Here is a 20,682-nt window from a genome sequence, read left to right as displayed (position 1 = left end):
GGGAAGAGGGGAAGAGGGCAGGGCTGCAGGGAAGGAAGCAACCTAAGGACAAACGCTCGCTCGTCTCCAGTCAAGACAATTAGTCCCTGGGTACGCAGAGCCTCTCTACTTGTGGGCCTTCGAAATTACAGATCTGAGTGCCGCTGGGGGTCAGGACTGCTGAAGGATCCCGCAGACCCACGGGATCTCACCTGGCCCCTCCTCATACAACCCGTTTGAAAATTGTCTCCGGGCTCAGCGCATGGCCTGTTCCGGCTCAGCCTCAGTTAAACCTCGCGAATCGCTGCTCGCCAACTTCCTCTGGGGGCAACTTGCTAAGTCTCCGCTCTAGTTAATATTGTAGGACCGAGGATAAAATAGCATTGGTATTGAATAGATGTTGACTTATCCGACCCAGAGGAGCAGAAATCAGAGATTGTTTGCAGAAGCTAATCGTTTTTGCTGAGAAGCAGGGGAAGCCTGTAGTGCTCGTGGCCGGAGGCTCCTCCCTGAAGCCGAGCCTCGCGAAGACTGTAGGTCTTAGGTGCCCCTCCCCACCTCGGGCCCGATAAAAAGTCCCCCAGGGAATTTAGACTGGCGGCTGCCAGCCGGGACTTCTCCCCAGGCTCCTTTTCTACAACCGTAGAGCCTGAGACCTCAGGTTCGGCTCCCACCAGATCTAAAATCCAACTTCTTTCTGCGATTTGCTTGGGTTGATAGTTCAAGGACCTCGGAGGCCGGGGGCGGGGACGGGGGCCAAGAAGACGTCTGCCATTAAGCCTTTAGACAGACACAGAGACTTCTCGCCGACGCCCGGGGGGAGTCTCTTTCTACTTTCAGCAACGGAGGCGAGGAGAGGTGCGCGGATTCCAGGCATCTAAAGGGGTACGGGCAGCGCGACGGGAGAGCATTGGTAGCGTGTGCACAGGAGGTGCAAGTGGGAGTAAGGAGCAGGTCAAACAGAATCTTTACCGCAAACCTCAAAGGGAAATGGCAGTAGTTGGACTAAAAAGGCCACTTTGGAGACTACGGGCTGCTCCTCAAATCCTGGCAGCAAATAAGTTTCGTTGCTATGGTTTCGAAGAGGTATAAAAGCCACCACCCAGAACCGAACGTGCTCGGGCTGCTTACATGTGTTGTCACAACCCAGGGCCAGGCAAATTCCTTGGGGGTTTCATCACTCCCTGACCGAACATCTCAGTCCCGGTCCCCCCCATCCCAGAGCAGGCGGGGGTGTGCGCAGGAGATGAAGTCTCGGCCAGCGGACTTATAACGTCCGAGCCTGGTGGCGCCCAGAATTCTCGCACTTTCGCTCCTGAGGTCCAGGGGGGAGCGCTGCGCCCTGGTGGCCGTAGCCGCCGAGAGTGTGCAGGGGCCGCAGGGAAAGGAGTGCGGCGCCTTTAAAGCAAGAGGCGAGGAACCCCCGCCAGGAGGCGTGTCTGTCTCCGCCGCTCCCGCTGCCGCCGCCGCCGCCGCCGCCGCCGCCGCCGCCGCCGCCGCCGCTGCTCCACGGTCTTCGTCTCCGCCGCCGCCGTCACTCGCGCTCGGCGCCCGCGGCTGCGCTCCTCAGTCCGGGAGCAGCAGACTTCCCGCCCGACCTCCTCTGGCTGCTCCTCCCCGAGGACCACCCCTCCCCCTCCCTGCCTACCTCACCCGCAGCAAGAGGTAAGGACTCCCCCCGGTGGGCTCCGCTCGGGGCTGCCTCCCGAGGTGTACGTTCCCACAGGAGGGACCGAGGGTGGGCGAGGGGCTTTTAACGCCTGGAGAGGAAGAAGGCGAACAGCCGCGCGGCGGAGCCCGGTGCGCTCACGGTACCCGCTGGACCGATTCGCTGCGAGTGGCTTTGTCCCGCTCGCCTCAGCCAATTCCCGTCAAGGATGCAACTGGCTCGGTTGGCTGCGGGCGCTCGCGTTCTCCCCATAAAATAATTTAATAAGTGGACGTGTCAGGAAGTGGCCTCAGCTACCGGGACTCACGCGAGGCGAAGAGAGACAGATGGCAAGAACCCGTGTGTCTGCCTGCGGGTCTGACGAACTCCCAAGCCTTCATTCCATCCGCCCATTTTCCCATTAACCCTGCTCCTTAGTTCTGTGCTCAAGTACAGACATTCATTTTAACCAGTGTCAGTACCCGGAGCGCCTGAAAAAAAACCAAACAAACAAAAACCCAAAAACTCGGAGGACGTCCCATTAGGGTAAGGGGAGTCACCGGGGTGGATCGTAAACGGCAAAAACTTTTAATGACTCTCATTCCCTGATATTTTTACCTTCAAGGAGTTCTTTACTCAACACCACGACCTAACTGAGACCCCCTAGCTAATGATTTCCAACTAAGGGAATAGGGGACATTAGAAAACTTACTACTACTGTCCTTTTGGTAACACACAGACTACCTTCTAGCACTTCTTCATCTTCATCCTGTAAGTATTCTGCCATCAGAAATTCCCTTATGGATTAATTATTACACAAGAGATGATTGATTCATTCCAATCGTAACTAGCCTGTAACTAGTTTAGTTGCTGGAAGGTAGGTAATAATATTTCAATTTTTGATTTGCCTAACTTTTATAGAAACCATTACTGTAACCATCACCGCAGCTTTCAGTGGCCTTAGGAACTTATTAAACAACCAACCGACCAAACAAACAAACAATATGAAACCCACGGAAGGAAAGTGATTGAAAAATAAGTGATGCCTGGAAGTCTTCCCTGTTAGTTTTCTTCTGTTAAAACCCATTGAAGATTGCACAGACTAAAATCTTAAAAAAAGAAAAAAAAAAGCTTCCAGGAAATGTAAAGCTATTCCAATTCAATTTCTTAATTAAGATACACTTCTTTTTGGCATCTAAAAATTAATTAAAACTCTAAATGTCATTAATCATCAATGCAGCAGAATGTTGGTGGAACAGCTGATATGTGTTCAGAATCACAAGGGATTGCATACCATAGCATTCGTAGTTAGGAAGAGTGAAGTGTAAGTATGCAACAGTGTGGTTTTAAGTGATATCAGCTCTGACTTTATTCTCTGGCACCTCTAATGCCACGGATGAACAGCCTGTTTATTTTAGCTTAGTTTCCATACAACAGGCCATATGCATGGAAGAACAGGTCAGGTGTTACTGTGAGATGAGGTGTCTCAAATGTCACGTAACAGCAGGACTTTGGTGACAAGTCAAGTGGAATCTTTAGAAAGAATTCCGTGTGAAACAATTTGAATATAGGTATGGCATGGAAGAACCTTTGCAACACCTTTGAAATTCAGGTTGTCCTGGGATATGTATTTGCTGTCTCTTGCAAAAGGTATAGGCATTGTCTTCTTAAACGTTAGGCTGTAAGGATTGTTACACATTTGTACATGCCCCAGCAGGTGGCAGCTAACTAGAATAAGATTCATTTTCACTGGGAGAATAGAGAACTAAAATTGCTTCTCAAGTAATAGTGCCCAAGAATAAGAGGTCATTAGTGTCAGTAAATATAAAAACACAGTGAAAGATGAAGCTAATGGCATTTTGTTGTTGTTGGAACAAGCTTTGCATGAACATGATATGCATTTTGTTCTTTGTTAATTTATCATAGGCTTGATATCTCTTCATGTCAGGACCTTCTCTCTCTCTCTCTCTCTCTCTCTCTCTCTCTCTGTGTGTGTGTGTGTGTGTGTGTGTGTGTGTGTGTGTGTGTTGAGGCTTACTTTTAGATACAGGTCTCCTCTGTGTATGCATATATGTATGTACTTGCAGTTTGTCATCTCTGCTTTGACCTTGGAACCTACAGAGCTTTGGCTTCTAGAAATAAATGTTGCCATATGGTTAAAATAGACAAAAGCAAATGTAACTATGGGATAAGGTGTGTAAATCTCACTGTTACTAAATATATGATTCCCTGCCACCAAATAGTGCTTTTTGTTCCTTGAAAAAGGAACAAATTACAAAACTGACACGATTTTTAAAAGAGTTCAGTTTGGTCAGTGAACACTATACAATAACTTTATCAATCATATAGTCTCAGAACTATGATGTCTAGTATCAGTATTGGGGAGAAAGTAATAACTTCAAAATCGCCCTACTGTAAGGCATCTTCCACACCATCAGGTCATTCTTTTCTAGTACTCGGAGCGGGGGGGGGGGGGTAATTTTAGGATTTTTGTTGTTTTTGTTTTAGGGTTTTTTTTTTTTAAGGGTTGTTTGTGTTTTTGTCCTGGGAGTGAGTGAAGTTTAATTAGAAAGAACAATAATTAGTCTGATTACTCTTGTAACAGATGAAAACCTGAAGGTGGAGAATTCTAAAGCAATAACTAATTGTACATTTTAGAAATGTCTTTAGCCACTGAACATCGATAGCAATAGCATTGATGTTATTCAGTATTCTGAATTCTTAGTGGTCTTTCAGGCATTTTTTAAAAATGAAGAACAGTAGTTTAGTGCTCATGAGGGGATTCACAGTTAATGTAAATGGCTTTTGTAGTAGTATGCCCTGGAAAGGGATGACTATTAGCACATCCTGAGTATGCCAGGCAATCCCAGTAAGTCACACTGAAATATACACACAGCACAGTTGACAAAATAATCCTCTTGACAATGTGAACAATGCAATAATTCAAATTCCCAGACTCTGTGTGGTAGAATTATGCTCATTGTCACTTCAAATGGCACATTACCCATTCAATGCACTACTTTCAATGTACTACTCCAGAATAAATCAATGCCTGGAGCGCTGTCCGTGGTCCTGAAGAAAGGTCGTCTCCTATCTTGCAGAAGTTCAGTTAGACAGGTGGAGTTGCTCTCTATGATGCGAAGTCTTTCAGATTAGTTGATGGATGTAAATGAACCTAATTTAGCATATGTGCAAAATTGGTTCTTTGGGGACCAATTAATAGTAAGAAAAATTTATGATGGGCTTTTTACTGTTTAATATACTGGGTAAGAACTTCATGAATCTGGAAGCTTGATCTTTCGCTTTTCCAACGAGACATCCAATAAATAATCCCACATAAGCTAAATAGTTTACAATGCTAGATTTAAGTAGAGAAGTTACAACTGTAATGTCAAATGCCATTACATTAACAGAATACGTGAACAAAGAGTTATGGTACATTTTGTTTTCTCAGGTTTCATTACATACTAGCTATACCGCAAAACTGCAGTATTTTGATTAGTCACAACAGAGCATGTTATTTTCAGGTATTATATATCAATCATATTGACAGATGAAAAAACTAAGAATATTTATTTTTGCCCTGGCTGTCATTATTGTATCTGCTAGGATCAAAAAAGAGGGAGAACAAATAGAATAGAAACTAAATGAAACAACAAATACAGATGTGTTGGAGTATACATGTCTTACAAGAGATATTTTATACATGGACTGAAGGAGTCGCTAGATACCCTTGGTTTTTGCACAAGGTGTTCTTTTTTAAAGTGCTCAAATAGTCAAATTATTTGATTGAATTGCCTGCTACACTGCAGAACTAGTCATTCATGATACTTATTTTTGACACTGCAGTTATGCCTCCATCTTTAAAGAAAAGTCAGTGCCCACTTAATGCTTTTACAAAATGTAGCTCTATTTTCAAGTCAGCATTTTATAATATCTTAAGAAAAAATAGAATGAAAAAAATCACTGTGATGGAATGAAAACATTACATCATTTTCTTGCTATCTGGAAGAAATAGTACTCATATCACTCCTTCTTAAAAAAATAGATATTCTTCAAATAAGGTATAATCTTATAATTTTTTCATAAGGTTTAACCTATGCCCTGTTAGTGGTTGTGAAAAAAACAATTATTTTAAAATACAGGTCCAGCACTTTGCCTTTTGTGCTACTTGACCACTTAAAAATATTAATATATAATAATATATTTATTACTAACCATCTGGGTTTCACTTGCTAATGTAAAATATTAGGATTGGATAGTTTTATTTCTATGTCTGGAGTACAGTATATTACCTATTTCAGCAGTAAAATGTATTTTCATGTTAAAAGAATATGTATTTCTGTACTTAAAAAAAATAAATTTCAAAGCCAAGACAGTCACTGCCTAAAGACTCTAAGTAGAACACTAGACAATAAGGCATTTTTAGACTAATTGATACTCAATGTTGCCCAAACTGTGATCCCATATTCTGCCTCTGAAAGAAAAACATATTCAAAAACCTAAAATGAGAAGAAATTTGAGTGTAGGTTATTGAAGCCTTAAGAGTTATACCAACTTAAATATCATTGTCTTTGTATATATGCACAATTATTTTAGATGAGCTAAAAATATGGGTGGGAAAATAGGAATCCTTCATTTTAATTCAACACTTTTCCTTCTAAAAGACCACTTGAAGTCTGTTTTTTATTCCTGAGTAGTAATCAAGGAATGTCCACTCAAGTTTTTAAAGACTATCTTAACTTCTGCAATTGCACTCCAATCTGTATTCACTCCTGGGCAAAAAAAAAAAAAAATTTTTTTAAGAATATAAACAAGACCTTGTTTCAACCTAAACACAGGTTACATTTGCAGTAAATTCTTCTGCTTAGACCAGTTCCTTTTTTTTTTTTACAACTCCTAGGCAAAGTGACTTTGATTTAGCTTGTCATTTATTAAAATTCATCAGTTGATTGTACGAAGTCTGCTTGCATACACCAGTCACTCTCTTAGCAAAGACTCTTATGGAAAATAAAAGCACTTTCTCCATGTAAATAAACCCAACTTCTTTCTTGAAACTCAAAGCGGGCGATGAGATCGGTTGCATAAGAGATATTGGGAAGCTCACTGGCAGGGAGCCTTAAGAGGCAAGCAGCTATCTCAATTTTTCTCACTTAATCTTGGCTTCACGTCAGAAGCTGTGCAGCAGTGCAGTAGAATAGGGCCTGGCAAAACCTTTGCGAGCAAAGCGCCTTTTGTGCTGGGACTGTGGCTCGCCACCGACGCTCGGCGGTTTCCAAGGCTGGATTTCCCATTGATTTCCTCCTCCTTTGCTTCCCCAGGCTCGCGCGGCCGGACATTGTGGGTGTGCGTGCTGGATTTCTCCCGGATGCTCCCCGACTAACATGGATGTCCCACCATCCCTTGCAGTGGAAGGTTGCTCCTTGGCGCAGTGAGTGAAGAACATGCAGCGATTGCTAATGGGTTTGGGAAACGGAGACTCCTTCCTCTCTGTGACCATGCCGTGATCGTGTCTGCGGCCACTACTCGACGCATCCTCATTCCTACCCGAACCGGGAGCCTAACGCTAGATCGGGGAAGTGGGAGCCGCGCGTGTGGACACAGAAACACCATGAAGATTATTTCCCCGATTCTAAGTAATCCAGTCTTCAGGCGCACCATTAAACTCCTGCTCTGCTTACTGTGGATTGGATATTCCCAAGGAACCACACATGTATTAAGATTTGGTAAGATCCCCCATTCCTCTCCATTGCCTGGTCTCCGGCTCCGAGGCAGCCGGATGTAAACAGGCGGGTTCCCTCTTACAGGCGGGTGGGCTCAACGTATTCCGACCTGTTCGCTGCTCCATAGCCTCCCGGGGTTTTAAAGAACCGCGTGTGCTTTCCGTTTCGTTTCCTTTTTTCCTTCTTTTATTAAAAAAAATAAATAAAAAAAATAGCCACGGGAGGATGAAGTGAGAGCCAGTGTGTGGTAGTGGTCGCTGCATTACCTCCACCCCGTAGCCTGAGATGGTGATGACGCTGGGGGCACAGCCGGCGGTCGCGCCCGCCTGTCTCCGCGGGAGCCTTCCGGGGCTTGGCGGACTGACCGTTCGCGCTGGGGCTGCACGCCTCTCAGCTTGCGGGGCAGACGAGTCAGTACCTGGTAACTCTTTGGCAAGTTGGCGTCTGTCCGCTTCGGTCGGGGACCCGGACAGGTCCGCGAGTGGAAGGAGCTCACCCTTTTGATTTCTTTTGTCATCAGAGAGCCTTTTAGGCTAATTTCACCGCTCTCCAGTCCTTGGTTGCCTTTTTTGGGGAAACGGCGCTTGTAAAAATGTTGTTGTAAGGTAGTAGGCTCTATTTAGCAAGAGGAGGCTGCTGCTTAGCCGAAGTAAAATAGCGTCCTAAGAAAGGGTTCTGTTTGTTTTTAACTTGTGAGCCCTCCTCTCTCAGCTTTCTTAGAGTCCTGATCTAATGAATGATTAACAGTGGTGATTGGGGCGGAGAGTAGTTGTGTGCGGGAGTCTGAGTGTGCGTCTTTATTTCATCGTGGCATGATAAAAGAGTCGAGTGGCAGTTATATATTAGGGGAATCTATTGCTTTCCTACGGAATCAGGGTTCTTTTAGAGCTCGAAGGAAAATCTAAACGTGGGATTCCTGTGAAAACGCTGGTCAGGAGATTTGCTTGGAGGAAATGAAGCGTGGGCAACGCTCAGCTGCTGTGAATGTCCAATGGAGTTTTAGGAGGAGCAGGACTAGTCAGGGAAAGTTCCCTTAAGTAGATGGGAGTGAGAGAGGAGAAAACCAACTGAGTAAACGCTCCCACAGTGGGAGCCTCCTTTGACAGTTCAAGTGGATTTAGACCAAAGAGTGCAAGAAACCATATAATCCTGAGTATGTGTCTCTGAGATAAAAGCAGATACATTAAGTCAGTCAAATTTAAATCAAACTGATTGCCTGCATCTCCTATTATGTCAACAGCATCTTCTCTCTTTCCTTTTTCCCATGTGCTTTTTCTATAATGATAAAATCTATCATCTCTCTTGGGCTTTGCATTGCCAGGATAGGAATGCTTTTCACATAATAAAAAAAAGGAATCTTAGTCTCCCCTTCCCTTATCCAACACATAAACACCTGGAGTCCAGAAGGCTGGTAATGACAAAGACAGACAACAGGTTATATCCAAATTCCAACTGTTGCAGTTTTGTTTTGTTTTTTTTTTTTTGCTTTTTTTTTTTTTTTTTTGCTTCATGCCTTTAGATGGTACTTAAGCACGTTGCTCTTAGCAACAAGAGTCCACAGGAATGCTTGTTTCTTTCGATGAGATTAAACAGGTCTCTGTATCATTGGAAATGTGTGTGTGTGTTCAGCTGTTCTCCTTCAAGCATGGCAAATGCTACGGTATGGTAGTTTTGCCCAGTATTTTGAGTAGGACAACCTACTTATTTGGAATACTGAGGTATCTTCTGAAATGTGTTTGTGAACGAGTGTGCCTTAGTGTGTTTGCTTGTGGACTGGGTGGGAAAAAAAAAAGAAGACTTGGAGCCGAAAAACTGCCACCAGTACTCAAAAGATTTAATTATTGCTCCTCTGGTCTTGCAGCACAATATTTGCTGAATCATTAGATTGTTACATTCGCTGATCATTTCATATCTTCATATTAAAAATCTTGGCGACTGTAGCAGAGTGTGTAACAGCTCTCCAAAAGAGCTGACACACACACAAAAATATATTTTCCTAGACCAATGCTTACTAAGAATGTCCTTAAGAAATAGGAGAGTAGGCAAAGACCTTCTCACCAGTGCCTAGATACCCTAAACCAATGGCCCAGTTTCTAGATAACCTGTTATTTTCTCCATTAACTTCAAACATCTTCCACGTGGAGATTGGTTTTCTCTGCTATCCACCTGAGTTATGGGGAAGGACTGTGTATATTGTAATCATTGGACTATTTCCCTTCTTGGGCTATTTGGATGCATTGGTGGGAGTTTTATTTTCTCCTGGGGAAAACATGTTTTGAGTGGACTGGATGGCTGGTTGAGTGTGTATAAGCCACTCTTGAGTAAGGTTATTTTCAACTTTGATTCAAAGGGCCAACCAGAGCCTCATCTTTAGCCTCGTGCCTTGTAAGAGTAGGGTTTGGGGTTTCTGGGCAGTGGCCTGCCAGGTGTGGGTGAGAAGCACTGTCTCTGCTGAAGAGGTGGCAACCAGTCCCTTCCCCACCTCCCCAACCAACTGGGCTTGACTAGGAGCTGCCAACCACCCAGAAACTCTGCCTGGGTGCCATGGCAACTGCTGAATGTGACCAGGAGGCTGCCCCAGCCCCCCTTCCAGTTGGTGGTGGAAAACCACCCTCAAGGGCTCTGTCCTTACTACCCCTTAACAACCTCCGGCCGCACCACACACACACCCCTGCCCAAGGGCTGTAACTCGACCCTGACCCTGAGCCCTCCTATCAAAGTCTGTGGATTGGGGAGCTGTCAGCTGACCTTTGCTGAGTTGCTGAAGGTCTAACGGGTACAAAAAATGCTCTCTCTCTCTCTCTCTCTCTCTCTCTCTCATACACACGTACACACATGCTGGCAAATGCACTCTCGTGAAGCAAGCAACACTTTGGCACAGTGACTCCTCTCTCGTGCCCAAGAAAACTTACGTAGCTATGCCCAGGAGCGCCTCTGTCCGGGGACACCCCTCCCACCCTTACTGGCTCTCACTGAGCTTCACACCCGGGCCTGCTCCTCTTCGCGGGAAGCAAACATCTCCGAGAGAAGGTCTCTGGAGCGCTGACCCTAGGGTGCTTTCCTTCAGCTTTAAGATAGCTCAGGGCAGTGAGGGAAAGGACCTATCTATGGTCAGCTAAAAGTTAACTCCAAAGTGGATGGCTGTTTCCTGTCTTTGATCCTGGCAACGCTCACCTAGGGAGACAATGTCAGGGGACAAAGTGGATACTGGACAGTCAGAGACTGTTTCCCCACTCCAGGTCACATCAGTCATTCTCAGAGCCAGCTTTTCCAGGTGCCTGAGAAGCCTCCAGCCGGGCCTCTCCCCAGGCACAGTAGGTTTCCTCTATGTAAATGAGGCACCTTTGTGTCTCCGCAGCTGCGTGCTCGCTTTGCTTGCAGTTGGTGAGGGCAAAGGCAGGATCTTTCCGTCTTTCCATTTGCGGGGGTGTGGCCCCCAATAGTCTCCCTTCTAAACTACTGCAGCTCTCGGTACTTGAACATTGCTTTTGTTACAGTAGCCTCCCTCTCTTCCTGTTCTGCTCTGACCCCTGCTTCTGGGACAGCATGGGGGTAGAAAGTAGCTCTGTTGGGGCTCGGGACGCTACTGGTACTGGGCTAGCAGTCCCTTTTGTAGTTTGGGAGGCTTTGGCATCTTTGTTAAGTGGTCACTCCTCAAGATACCACTTGTTTCCAATCTTCGAGGTCGAGTTATTTTTCAGTGCTTATCTGAATTGGCATTTAGAACTCCATGCATGTCTTTGCTCGGACATTAACCCAAACTTTCTCCCAGACTCTTGAGCAGCTTCTCCAAGCTAGTCGTGTTGGAGGAGCTAAGCATGTGATATAGGCCATTTCTTTCCTTCAGATGTTTCGACCTAGCTTTTCTTTTAAGCATGTCAGTAGAGTGGCTTTCTTTAAAGGCTTCACAGGCAAGGTCTTCCCTCCGATGCACTCTGACCTCCTTGCTACTGCGCACTAGCCACCGCTCCATGGCGCAGCACGTAGTCACCTCCCAGCACACAGGCAGAAGGTGAGGACTACTAGGTCAGGGACAGCTCAGATAATAAAACCCACGACGTGAGGAGGAGTGGAAAGAGTCCCTATGGAAATCCCCCTATTTGCTGGACATCTCGAGTGCTCCTAGATATAATAATTAGCAGATGTACTACAACATCAAGGGAGTGAGTGAATTGACTGAGCTTAGAAGCTGCCCCTGTCTACAAGTTCTTTGAAAGAGATTTTTCTTCCTTTGGGAGGTGAGATGGGCGGGAGGGAGGAGTGGCCTTACATCTGGAAGCAGGAAAACTGGCTCTTGAGAGGCGGGGATGGGGGAGTAATAGCGGCTACTGTCTGAAATAGATAAAGCCCGAACACCTGCTCAGCTGAGCTCTGGAAAGCAGGGGAGGGAAATCTTTCCAAGAATTGCCAACACAACGGCCACTAAAAAAATCTGTTTTTCACATAAGTTCTCACTTATTCTTAAAGCTTCAAAGACTAACTCTGATGTGATCCATCAACAGAGGCACACTCATTTCAGGAAACGACTTTGAAAAATGATCTTTTCGTCCTTTAGAAATAGCACCCCTTCTCCACCTAGACACATGGAACTCACATTTTCAGGCTTTGTGAGGTTGTCTTTCAGCAGTGAACAGCAGTTTATATGTCAGTAGACATTTCTTCAGACAGACACTTTCTGCTTTGTAGTTTAATTCAAGTGATTATTGCAGTGTGTTCATTCCCTGAATTCTCAAATGACACTGTTTCAACATTTACTCAGCACAGGAAAGTTAATGTGAATTGCTCCCACACAAAGGAGGAACATACTATAGACCAAACATAAGATGTATCATTGATTATCAGAGCCTTTTCAACCCTATTCACCATTAAATAACGTGTTGCCTATGATAAAGATGGCATAATTTTTTATTATCTTTTAATTGTCAAAATTTCTGATACAGAAAATGCTTTGCCCTTTTGTAGTAGAAATTCAAGTGAGAGGAATGCATTTTCTCTTTCTGTTGTTAAGATTTTACTGTGTTATCGTGGCTCCAATTACATTTGTTCCCTGAAAATTGTTGATGTCCATTTTCAGACATCAGAGTGGAAAGCAGTTGACTGTTTTTCAACTGCACTATACTTAAATCATTAATCCACTGCATCCATACTACCTGGGGTTTGTGGGAGACCCTAGGTTTTCCCCAGTAGGATGGTCTGATGTATCGAAATGGAATTGTTGATTGTCTTGTTTGGGTAGTGAAACATTATCTTCTGTGGGCTTTCAATTTATAGTCCAGTTATCAAGGAACTGGAAATGCTTCAAATGAATCTTACACCCTAAATCTTAGCATGAAAAGTAAGGTCAAAAGCCCCTGAAAGAAAAGGAAATAGGTGCACATCATCATTATTGACTGGTCTAGATTAAACACCAAAGAGGAAGATTTCAATCTGATAACGTCATAGGCCTTCCTGTTTTTCTTTGCTGCTTCTGCTGACAATTTTGTAAGGTAATTAAATTGGCTGATTGAAGTCACGGTGGTCATGGGGTGATAAAGACCATTTGGATTTAATGGAATTTAAAACAACAGAGCACTGAACACAACTCTTACAGAACAAGAATTTTAATGGCCCATTCCGGGTGCTGACTAAATAGAATGCCCTTAACAAGTTTAATCGAAAGGGCAAGGCAGATTAGCACTATATAGTCTTTATGGTTGAAGATTGGGGAATTAAAATTATCCCTTTAAAAGACTCATTAATGCATTATCAAGATTTAATGTAGGTTAAATAAGCTTTCTTTGGATCTTCATCATATATGTGAACCTAGGCTTAGGAGCAAGTTTCAATAAGGAAATATTTTTGAGAGCTGAGCTAATAAGTTGAATTATATGCCTCTTATTTCAAATGCAGAAGACATTTAAAATTCTTTGATAGTATATAGGGTGTTGAGGGTAAGTGTTGATGAATTCTTTCTTTTCTGTAATGGAAAAGAATGAATTTAACTTTTTGTTTAAAGTTTCATCATTGGTAGTTTTTTGTTTTTTATTTTTAAACAAACCTTGTCTATAGTAGAGAGACTACAGAGGTAATAAAGAAATTCTCAATATAGTCAAAGGTATTTGATATTTTATGTTGTCTTTTTAATCCTGTCCCCTCCTTTTTTTTTCCTACTGAAAATTCTGCATTCAGGTTACCATACTTTATTCTATTCAGGTCCCTTCTGCCCCAGAAAAAGTGCAGTTCCCTGCTTTACACTGGCAACACTAAAGGACAGCCAGTCCCAGGGTAAAAGTCAAGCCTCAGTCCATTATAAGATTGTTCACCTCTGTAACTGTTTCTTTCCTTGTGGAATTGTCTACTCAAAGTTGTCCATTCCTTTGATTATTCCAGAAAAACCTGAAACCTATGTTTTCATATAAAAATCTGTGAGATTTTCATTGCACACAATTTTAAAAATTGTTTAAAAAATTCTGAGTTGATGAAATCGAAACAGCAAGTAGCCCAGAGGTCACCAGTTTTCACCCTCCAGCCCACCTCACATTCTGCATGTTCTCTAAGGAACACATACTTTATTTAACTCTCCCTTGATCCCCCAACAAGTAAGGCTTATTTGTCTCTTGCCTCACACCTTTAGGGCCAAACATTTCATATTGTTGTATTTTCAAGCAACAATTAGCTTATCTGATAAAACCAATGTGAGTGGGAGATTAGAGGAGACCTTTAAAATCTTTCTGCAAGTTTTTTTTTTTTTATTTTTCATGTTATTTTTATATTTGGGCTTTTGACACTGCTCTGCATTTATGGCACCATTCAAATATAGTATTTGATTATAGATTGATTTAAACCATTCACTTTCTTAACCAAAAACTCAACATGCTTCTTTGAATGTAATGGAGAGCCAGGTCACTAGACAGCAGGGGTTATGTGTGAAGATCTGAAAGAGTCTGGGGAGGTTGTGGCTTTCAGATCTTTTCCCCACTGATACATGTAATCCTCTCCATCTTTCCTTTTGGTTACACATCTGCCCTCTTCCGTGGCCTTGTTGTAAGACAAGTATATTCTGGAAGGGAGAGCACATAGTCCCTAGACTGTAAAGTTAGGATGAGTTTATTAGATTGATCGATTCTGTCTGTGACAGAGATACTCAGATACAAAAGAGAATACCCGGTGCCTAAGGGAGCGCAGAGTGATTAGCACTGATGTGAGGGGGAGGCTGAGAAAACCGAAATCAAATGCCATTTGATACACAGTCTTTCCTAGATTCACAGCAGACATCTCAGTGTTTTTTAAATTGATCTTTTTGCTTGTATTTGTCCAAATCTCTGAGCATATGTGATTATTTCAGATGAGATGTCAGTGATATTCTTACATCGACATACCTCTTTCCAATCAAATGGATCTTTAAATGCTTTGCCTTTACCCTTTTACATCAACAAACTACTTTTCTGTCATTGAACTAGAGCAAGTATTTGTAAGATGTTACCTCTAATTCCCATTTCAATCTCCGTCTCAGTCTTACTCTGAGTCCTTAACCTATCAGGATGGGAGTATTGCTCAATTAAATGATCAAATAAGCAAAACAAATATTAAAGAAATTTTCTGCTTCAGTAAAGTCATAGGTATTTGATCTATTTTATGTTGTCATTTTAATATTGCCCTTCTTTTTGCCAACTGATGCTTCTGTATTCAGTTTATCTTAACTTTTAATGGAGGCCACCCTCCTTGCCCAGAACGAATTTAACTTTTTGTTTAAAGTTTCATCATTGGTAGTTTTTTGTTTTTTATTTTTAAACAAACCTTGTCTTTAGTAGAGAAACTACAGAGGTAATAAAGAAATTCTCAATATAGTCATAGGTATTTGATATTTTATGTTGTCTTTTTAATCCTGTCCCCTCCTTTTTTGGGGGGGGATGAAGGAAAACTATAGAATCCCATAATATCTAAACCAAAGGGGGCTTTAGATGTCATCAAGTCTAGTATATAAGCTTAGCGATGAATTGCCAAGAGCAGTTAAATAGCTTGCTCCATAGATAATTAGTGTCATATTTTACACAAAACATGAATATTCTGACTGCCAGTTTAGTGATGTTTTTCAGTGAATTATGCTATTTTTTCAGTGTAGCCTCTGATTCTCTGTGCTTTGTATCAACTTTAGGAAGAGCCACTGATTCTGATAGCTCCCCTAGACATTTGCCTACTTTGTTTTCTTCACCTCTTCTTTCATAGCACCTTATCTCATAGATTATCCCTTTTCTCTTTTTCTCCTTTTTTGGCTCTCTCAATTCCCCTCTCCTGTGTCTGCCAAGATCCTCTTTCTCCCCGTGTCCAATGCTTTAACCACTTTCATTCATATAATAAACAGTAATTGAGTACATATTATGTATCAGGGAACTAGAAATCTAAGACCCAGCTTCTGCCTCAAGGAGTTTGTAGTCCAATTAAAGAAAAAAATATATATGGAGAGAGAGAGAGAGAGAGAGAGGTGCAGAAAATATATACAATAGTTAGTTAAAGGAGATTATTGTGAGTTTGAATTTTTTATAGAAAATAAGGACCCTGGCTGGGGCCTATAAAAAATTGTGTGATAGGGAAGGTGGGGGTGGGGTGGGGAGATGTGTCATTGGCAAAATACTAAGCACAAGAAAAGGAATTTTGTCAGAAATTAAGAAGGTGAGCCCTGGAACAGGGAATGGACTAGTTCTATTCTGCTATCTATTTTTCTATATGGAAGGTAGATAAAGCCTTGCTTTTTCAAAGTTTTAATGTTTAGGTTGTAGGATTTGGACTCCTGTATGTAGCCTCTGGAAAACCATTGAAGGTGAAAGGATGAGATTCACTTAGTGTACAGCAAGCAGTCAAGTGGTCTTTCAGTCTGCTGTTTGTGTTTTATGAAGAATAAGTAGATCTCTCTTCTCTGTCTTACTGAAATGAAAGCAAAGGACCCATCCTCATCCTTGATCATTGAAGCCTTTAAGAAGTTCTTGGTCTGGGATCACAGATACCTCTGAAGCAAAATCCTGAAATGAAATAAAGGAATGACCTTGTAACATATGGCCATATCCCATGATTAAGCAAGGAAAAGTTTCTAGTTAATCTAAAGAAAAATGCATTGGTGGAAAATTTAATACGAGTACTGTTAGCTTCATTGGGGAATAAAAATAAATTGCCTTCAAGAAAACTTTCAATGTTTTATGTAGATAATGTCTATCTCCATTACTTGAAGCATTATATATATATACATATATATGTAATTATAGTTTATATAATAAAAACATATTATATAATGATTATATAAAATTTCAAATCAGAATTAAAATTTAAGTTAAAATTAAAAAACAATTTTCATAGAATAGATTTATTGTTAGTAATATTTTCCAATTCTACATGAACTCAGGACCTAAGACTCTGAATTTAGTTGTTTGAGTTATGAATTTTACTCTTGACTTTGTCATCTAGTGATCATAAATTAGGACAAATAATTAAATTCCACTGAGCCTTGACTTCCATTTCTATAGAATGGGTATTGTTTGCTATGTGTCTATCTTCCAAGGATAACATTATAATTAATAGGAAAATGTATAGAACTCTAAACTTAAAAGCAGAAAAGGACTTTTGTAATTGAAAGTGTAATTGTTTATTTACTATATATGTGTGAAACAAAGTAATGTTTGTTAATTTCATGTATGTTCAACCTCTTAAACTGTACATAAACATTTAAGATAGTCTGTCTTTTCTAAATTACTCTCAAATACTCTTCTTCAGAATGCACTGGAAGTTATTACAAACACATTGAAAAGGATTTATTATCTAATAGAACAAACATTTTCTGAGTTGGTGGTTTTATAGAAAAGCAACTCAATAGTTTCTGTTTCTTCTATAACATCAGGAGTTTGATTGGCATTATCCAATATCCAGAATACAAGTAGGAATTACAGCTAAATTACAGCTAAAACAAAAAATAATAAGCAAAGAAACAATGCTAGGTCCTTCAGTTTAGCATTTTTCGCAACTGCATAGTTTTTCTAGTTTGTATTCACAAACATTTTCTGGAAAGCTCTATCTGATTTCCTATATACTTCATTCATCCATTTGCCCATGATGAACTGCTGGCTGTTAGTGAAGTTTTGTATTTCAAGTCACATAAGTGACTGTACTTGATCCATTTATGTTGATTCAAGAAAGTTCCATAAACACTCGGATATGTTACAATTGTTTGGGATAGATAAGTAGGACTTTTCTATGATTACACTGGCATCTTTATCAAGGAGCTGTGTTAGGCAGTCTTTCTGGGGCTTACTTTTTAAGGCATAAGATAGACTTTGGTGCCACCCTTACATCATTAACTTCACCATCTTTCTCAAGGTGTTTCTGACTTCCTTGGGCTCTTTTTCCCCCCAGATCTAACCCAGTGTTGAGGTCTCAGCATAGAAGTGGATAGAGGTAGAGATGAAGATTCCTCCTTCTCCCCCGACAGCCACATTAGAGAATCCAGGGAACCATTTGGGAAAGTTTTATAATACACGTTTATATTTGGAATTTTTTAAAAGTTTTCAAAACTTCAAAATATAAAATTTATTAGGAAAATTTCTTGGATGTTGAGGATGATGAGGTTCTGCATCAGTGATTCCCAGCCCTCAAGAGTAGGATGAAGGAGAGACAGTCTCAAGATTTTTATGACAATCTATAGGAGGAAGGGATGAAATACAGGTTGAGAAACACTTTCCTATTTTAAGTCTTGGGGTTTCCTAGAAGCAGCCTCCTACCATACCAGAGCTAATGCTGCAATAGGTAAAGATTAGTTGAGTTCTTGCCTCCAGGGGGTGAAGGACAGAGCTGTCCTGAGATTCTATGTTGATCCCTCAGGAAGCCTTCCTGGAGATCAGGGGTAACGTTCAAATCACTCATCTTCAGCTACAGAAATGTACCCCAAGATACATTTCTCGTCATTTTGCTATGCCATACCTCGACTGTCCTTTAAGATCTGGACCAAGTTTTGTTTCCTCCAAAGGGTCTGTTTCTAGGTAGGGATCCTGTAAGATAAATTTAAGCATTGGCAGCAAACTTTGATCAAATCAATGGCTCCCACATCTTGTTTTACTCAGAATGGAAGGAGCTTTAAATAATTTAGATTCCTGGTTCCTAAACCTAGGTATTTTATGGATTAAAATAGTTCATTTTTCACAACTGCATAGTTGTAGTACCTTTGCTTTTTGCCTTCTTCTTTTTTCTTTTTTTCTTTTTCTTTTTCAGAAAATTCCTAAGAAACAAAACTCCCAGGCTGGTTGAAAATAACTTATGGAGCTAGATACTCCAAAGAGTTTTGAACTTAAAATTTACAATTCCTCTGTTTATAATGGGCAGATGTATCAGTTTTCTGGATTGACAGTTAATAATCATGACTAGACTGTGTAAAACAATGAGTAAATCTTGTAGATAAGTGTTGTGCCTTAGATATTTTGTTATTCCTCACACCATAGTGTTGGGCTTTCAGCATACCACTGAAGAGCTGACTGATTCTTTAAAATCCAAGCATTTAGAATATTCATACTCACATAACTGAGCCCCCAGCCCAAAGGGACCTTAAACAGGTGTTATTTTATAAATAATGTCTAAGATGATGTATAGTTGTGGGAATTTTCCTTCTTAACCTCCTACCAAAAGAGCCCCTGATAAATCAATTTATATTCTTGTTTCCCCAAAATCTATCAGAAAAAATTCTAGTAGACAGCTGGTCTAGTTGAGAGGACAGTGACTCAGTTGCCATGAATACATGCAAATGGCCTAGGATCTAGGCTAAAAATAGAGTCCAGCCTAGGTGGTGTTCATTACAAGCCTCTTGGACAATACGATGCTCACCCTTACCTCCAGCTTCATTGCTCTGATTATAGTATCTGGGTCATTGTTAGATCATGGAGCCAAAAGCTGAAACCTAGACACAATGTTTGAAATGAAACCAGAATGTTCTTATCTTTATTTAAGATAAGATAGGCATTGCCAATAATTATATATGCCACTTTAGCATTAAAACTTATAATATCTTGGGACGCCTGGGTGGCTCCATTGGTTAAGCATCTGACTTTGGCTCAGGTCATGATCTCATGGTTTGTGAGTTCAAGCCCTGCGTTGGGGTCTGTGCTGAAAGCTCAGAGCCTGGATCCTGCTTTGGATTCTGTGTCTCCCTCTCTGTCTCTGCCCCTCCCCCACTTGTGCTCTCTCTCTGTCTCTCAAAAATAAATAAATGTAAAAAAAATTAAAAAAAAACATAATATCTTTATCTGTCCAGATTATTGGTATCTAAGTATTTTCCATATTTATTGCCTACTAGGTAAAGCATCAGCTTATTAAGTGTATTTCCCTAATTTAACTTGCCTTCTGGGAGACTATACAGACTGTACAGAAGACACCTTATTGATGGTACAATTTAAAAGTAGTACACTATATTGGTTAGATAGTGTAATGTATTCAAATCATCATAATCACATGCTAATCAAAATTTTAAGATAAATATTGAAGAAATTATCAGAATAAGTTTACTATCCCTCAGTTTATATTTTAATTGGGCTTAACTATGTTTACCAATGTGTGTTAAAATATTTTAAATTCTTTTAATTATAATAGTTTAGAGGGGATTTAACAACTGAGAACATGTAAATATATAATTTCAGAAAAATATATCTAGTAGTATACAGTTATCTGGAAGACAAATTATGAAAAATTCTTTTACATGACATGAATTTCACAGTAAGTTTTATTCATATATATGCCAGAATTACTATGCCTTCAACCTCTCCTACACATTTGTGTAGGATGAAATTATAAATACGTAGGATATATGAAATGTTCCCAATAGAGAAAAAATTAATACATTTACATTTACTCAAGGATGCTCATTTATTGGCTTTAGGTAGGAGCCTTTGACTTTATTAAACTTGACAGCCAGAAGTAAATATTAATGGAAGAGAATTTCTCAAAGTTCTTTGTATTTTGTATATCTTTCATTTCTTAGAAGGTAGCCAGACTATATCAGCATTTTAAATACAAACAAGGATAGAATCTTAGCTAAGGTTTCTAAGTCCATATTTTGTAAGTGGAGAGAATTATAACCCTCCAATTTGTTTATCATTCTTCTGTACTGTATATATTATAAGGCCACTAAGCTTGAATATTAAAAGGATCACTATGTATTAATAAGAAAAAGTCCTATTTAGTACAAGTAATCTCTCTTCCTCTCTTTTAATCCAATTATTCTTCAAGAATGAGTGATTAAATTGTTTATAAGGAGATAAAATAATGCTTTATACTGTGGTTGTAAGGAGGATGCTGAAAACTTTCTATCAACTCTCAATTTTCACC

General features: G+C 40.8%; 2 protein-coding genes across 5 annotated transcripts in view; both read left to right on the top strand.

Annotated features, from left to right (window-relative positions):
- Positions 1–1,051: 1,051 nt before the first annotated feature.
- Positions 1,052–7,076, top strand: LOC113598545 (sterile alpha motif domain-containing protein 1-like). Its single transcript, XM_053223355.1, has 3 exons — positions 1,052–1,212; positions 1,306–1,644; positions 6,949–7,076. The coding sequence occupies exons 1-3, from the start codon at positions 1,052–1,054 to the stop codon at positions 7,064–7,066; spliced, it is 618 nt and encodes a 205-aa protein (XP_053079330.1). The 3' UTR covers positions 7,067–7,076.
- Positions 7,077–7,221: 145 nt separating this feature from the next.
- The window catches only part of GRIK2 (glutamate ionotropic receptor kainate type subunit 2), a 648,818-nt gene continuing 635,357 nt past the window's right edge, over positions 7,222–20,682 (top strand). For all 4 annotated transcript variants that reach the window (XM_027057188.2, XM_027057189.2, XM_027057193.2 and 1 more), the window contains exon 1: positions 7,222–7,353. In XM_027057188.2, coding sequence (XP_026912989.1) covers positions 7,239–7,353 — 115 coding nt within the window. In that variant the 5' untranslated portion in view covers positions 7,222–7,238. The remainder of the gene's footprint in view (positions 7,354–20,682) is intronic.

The sequence above is a fragment of the Acinonyx jubatus genome, chromosome B2 (genome assembly GCF_027475565.1).
Source record: "Acinonyx jubatus isolate Ajub_Pintada_27869175 chromosome B2, VMU_Ajub_asm_v1.0, whole genome shotgun sequence".
Lineage (NCBI taxonomy): Eukaryota > Metazoa > Chordata > Mammalia > Carnivora > Felidae > Acinonyx > Acinonyx jubatus.
This window is presented reverse-complemented; position numbering and strand designations above follow the sequence as displayed.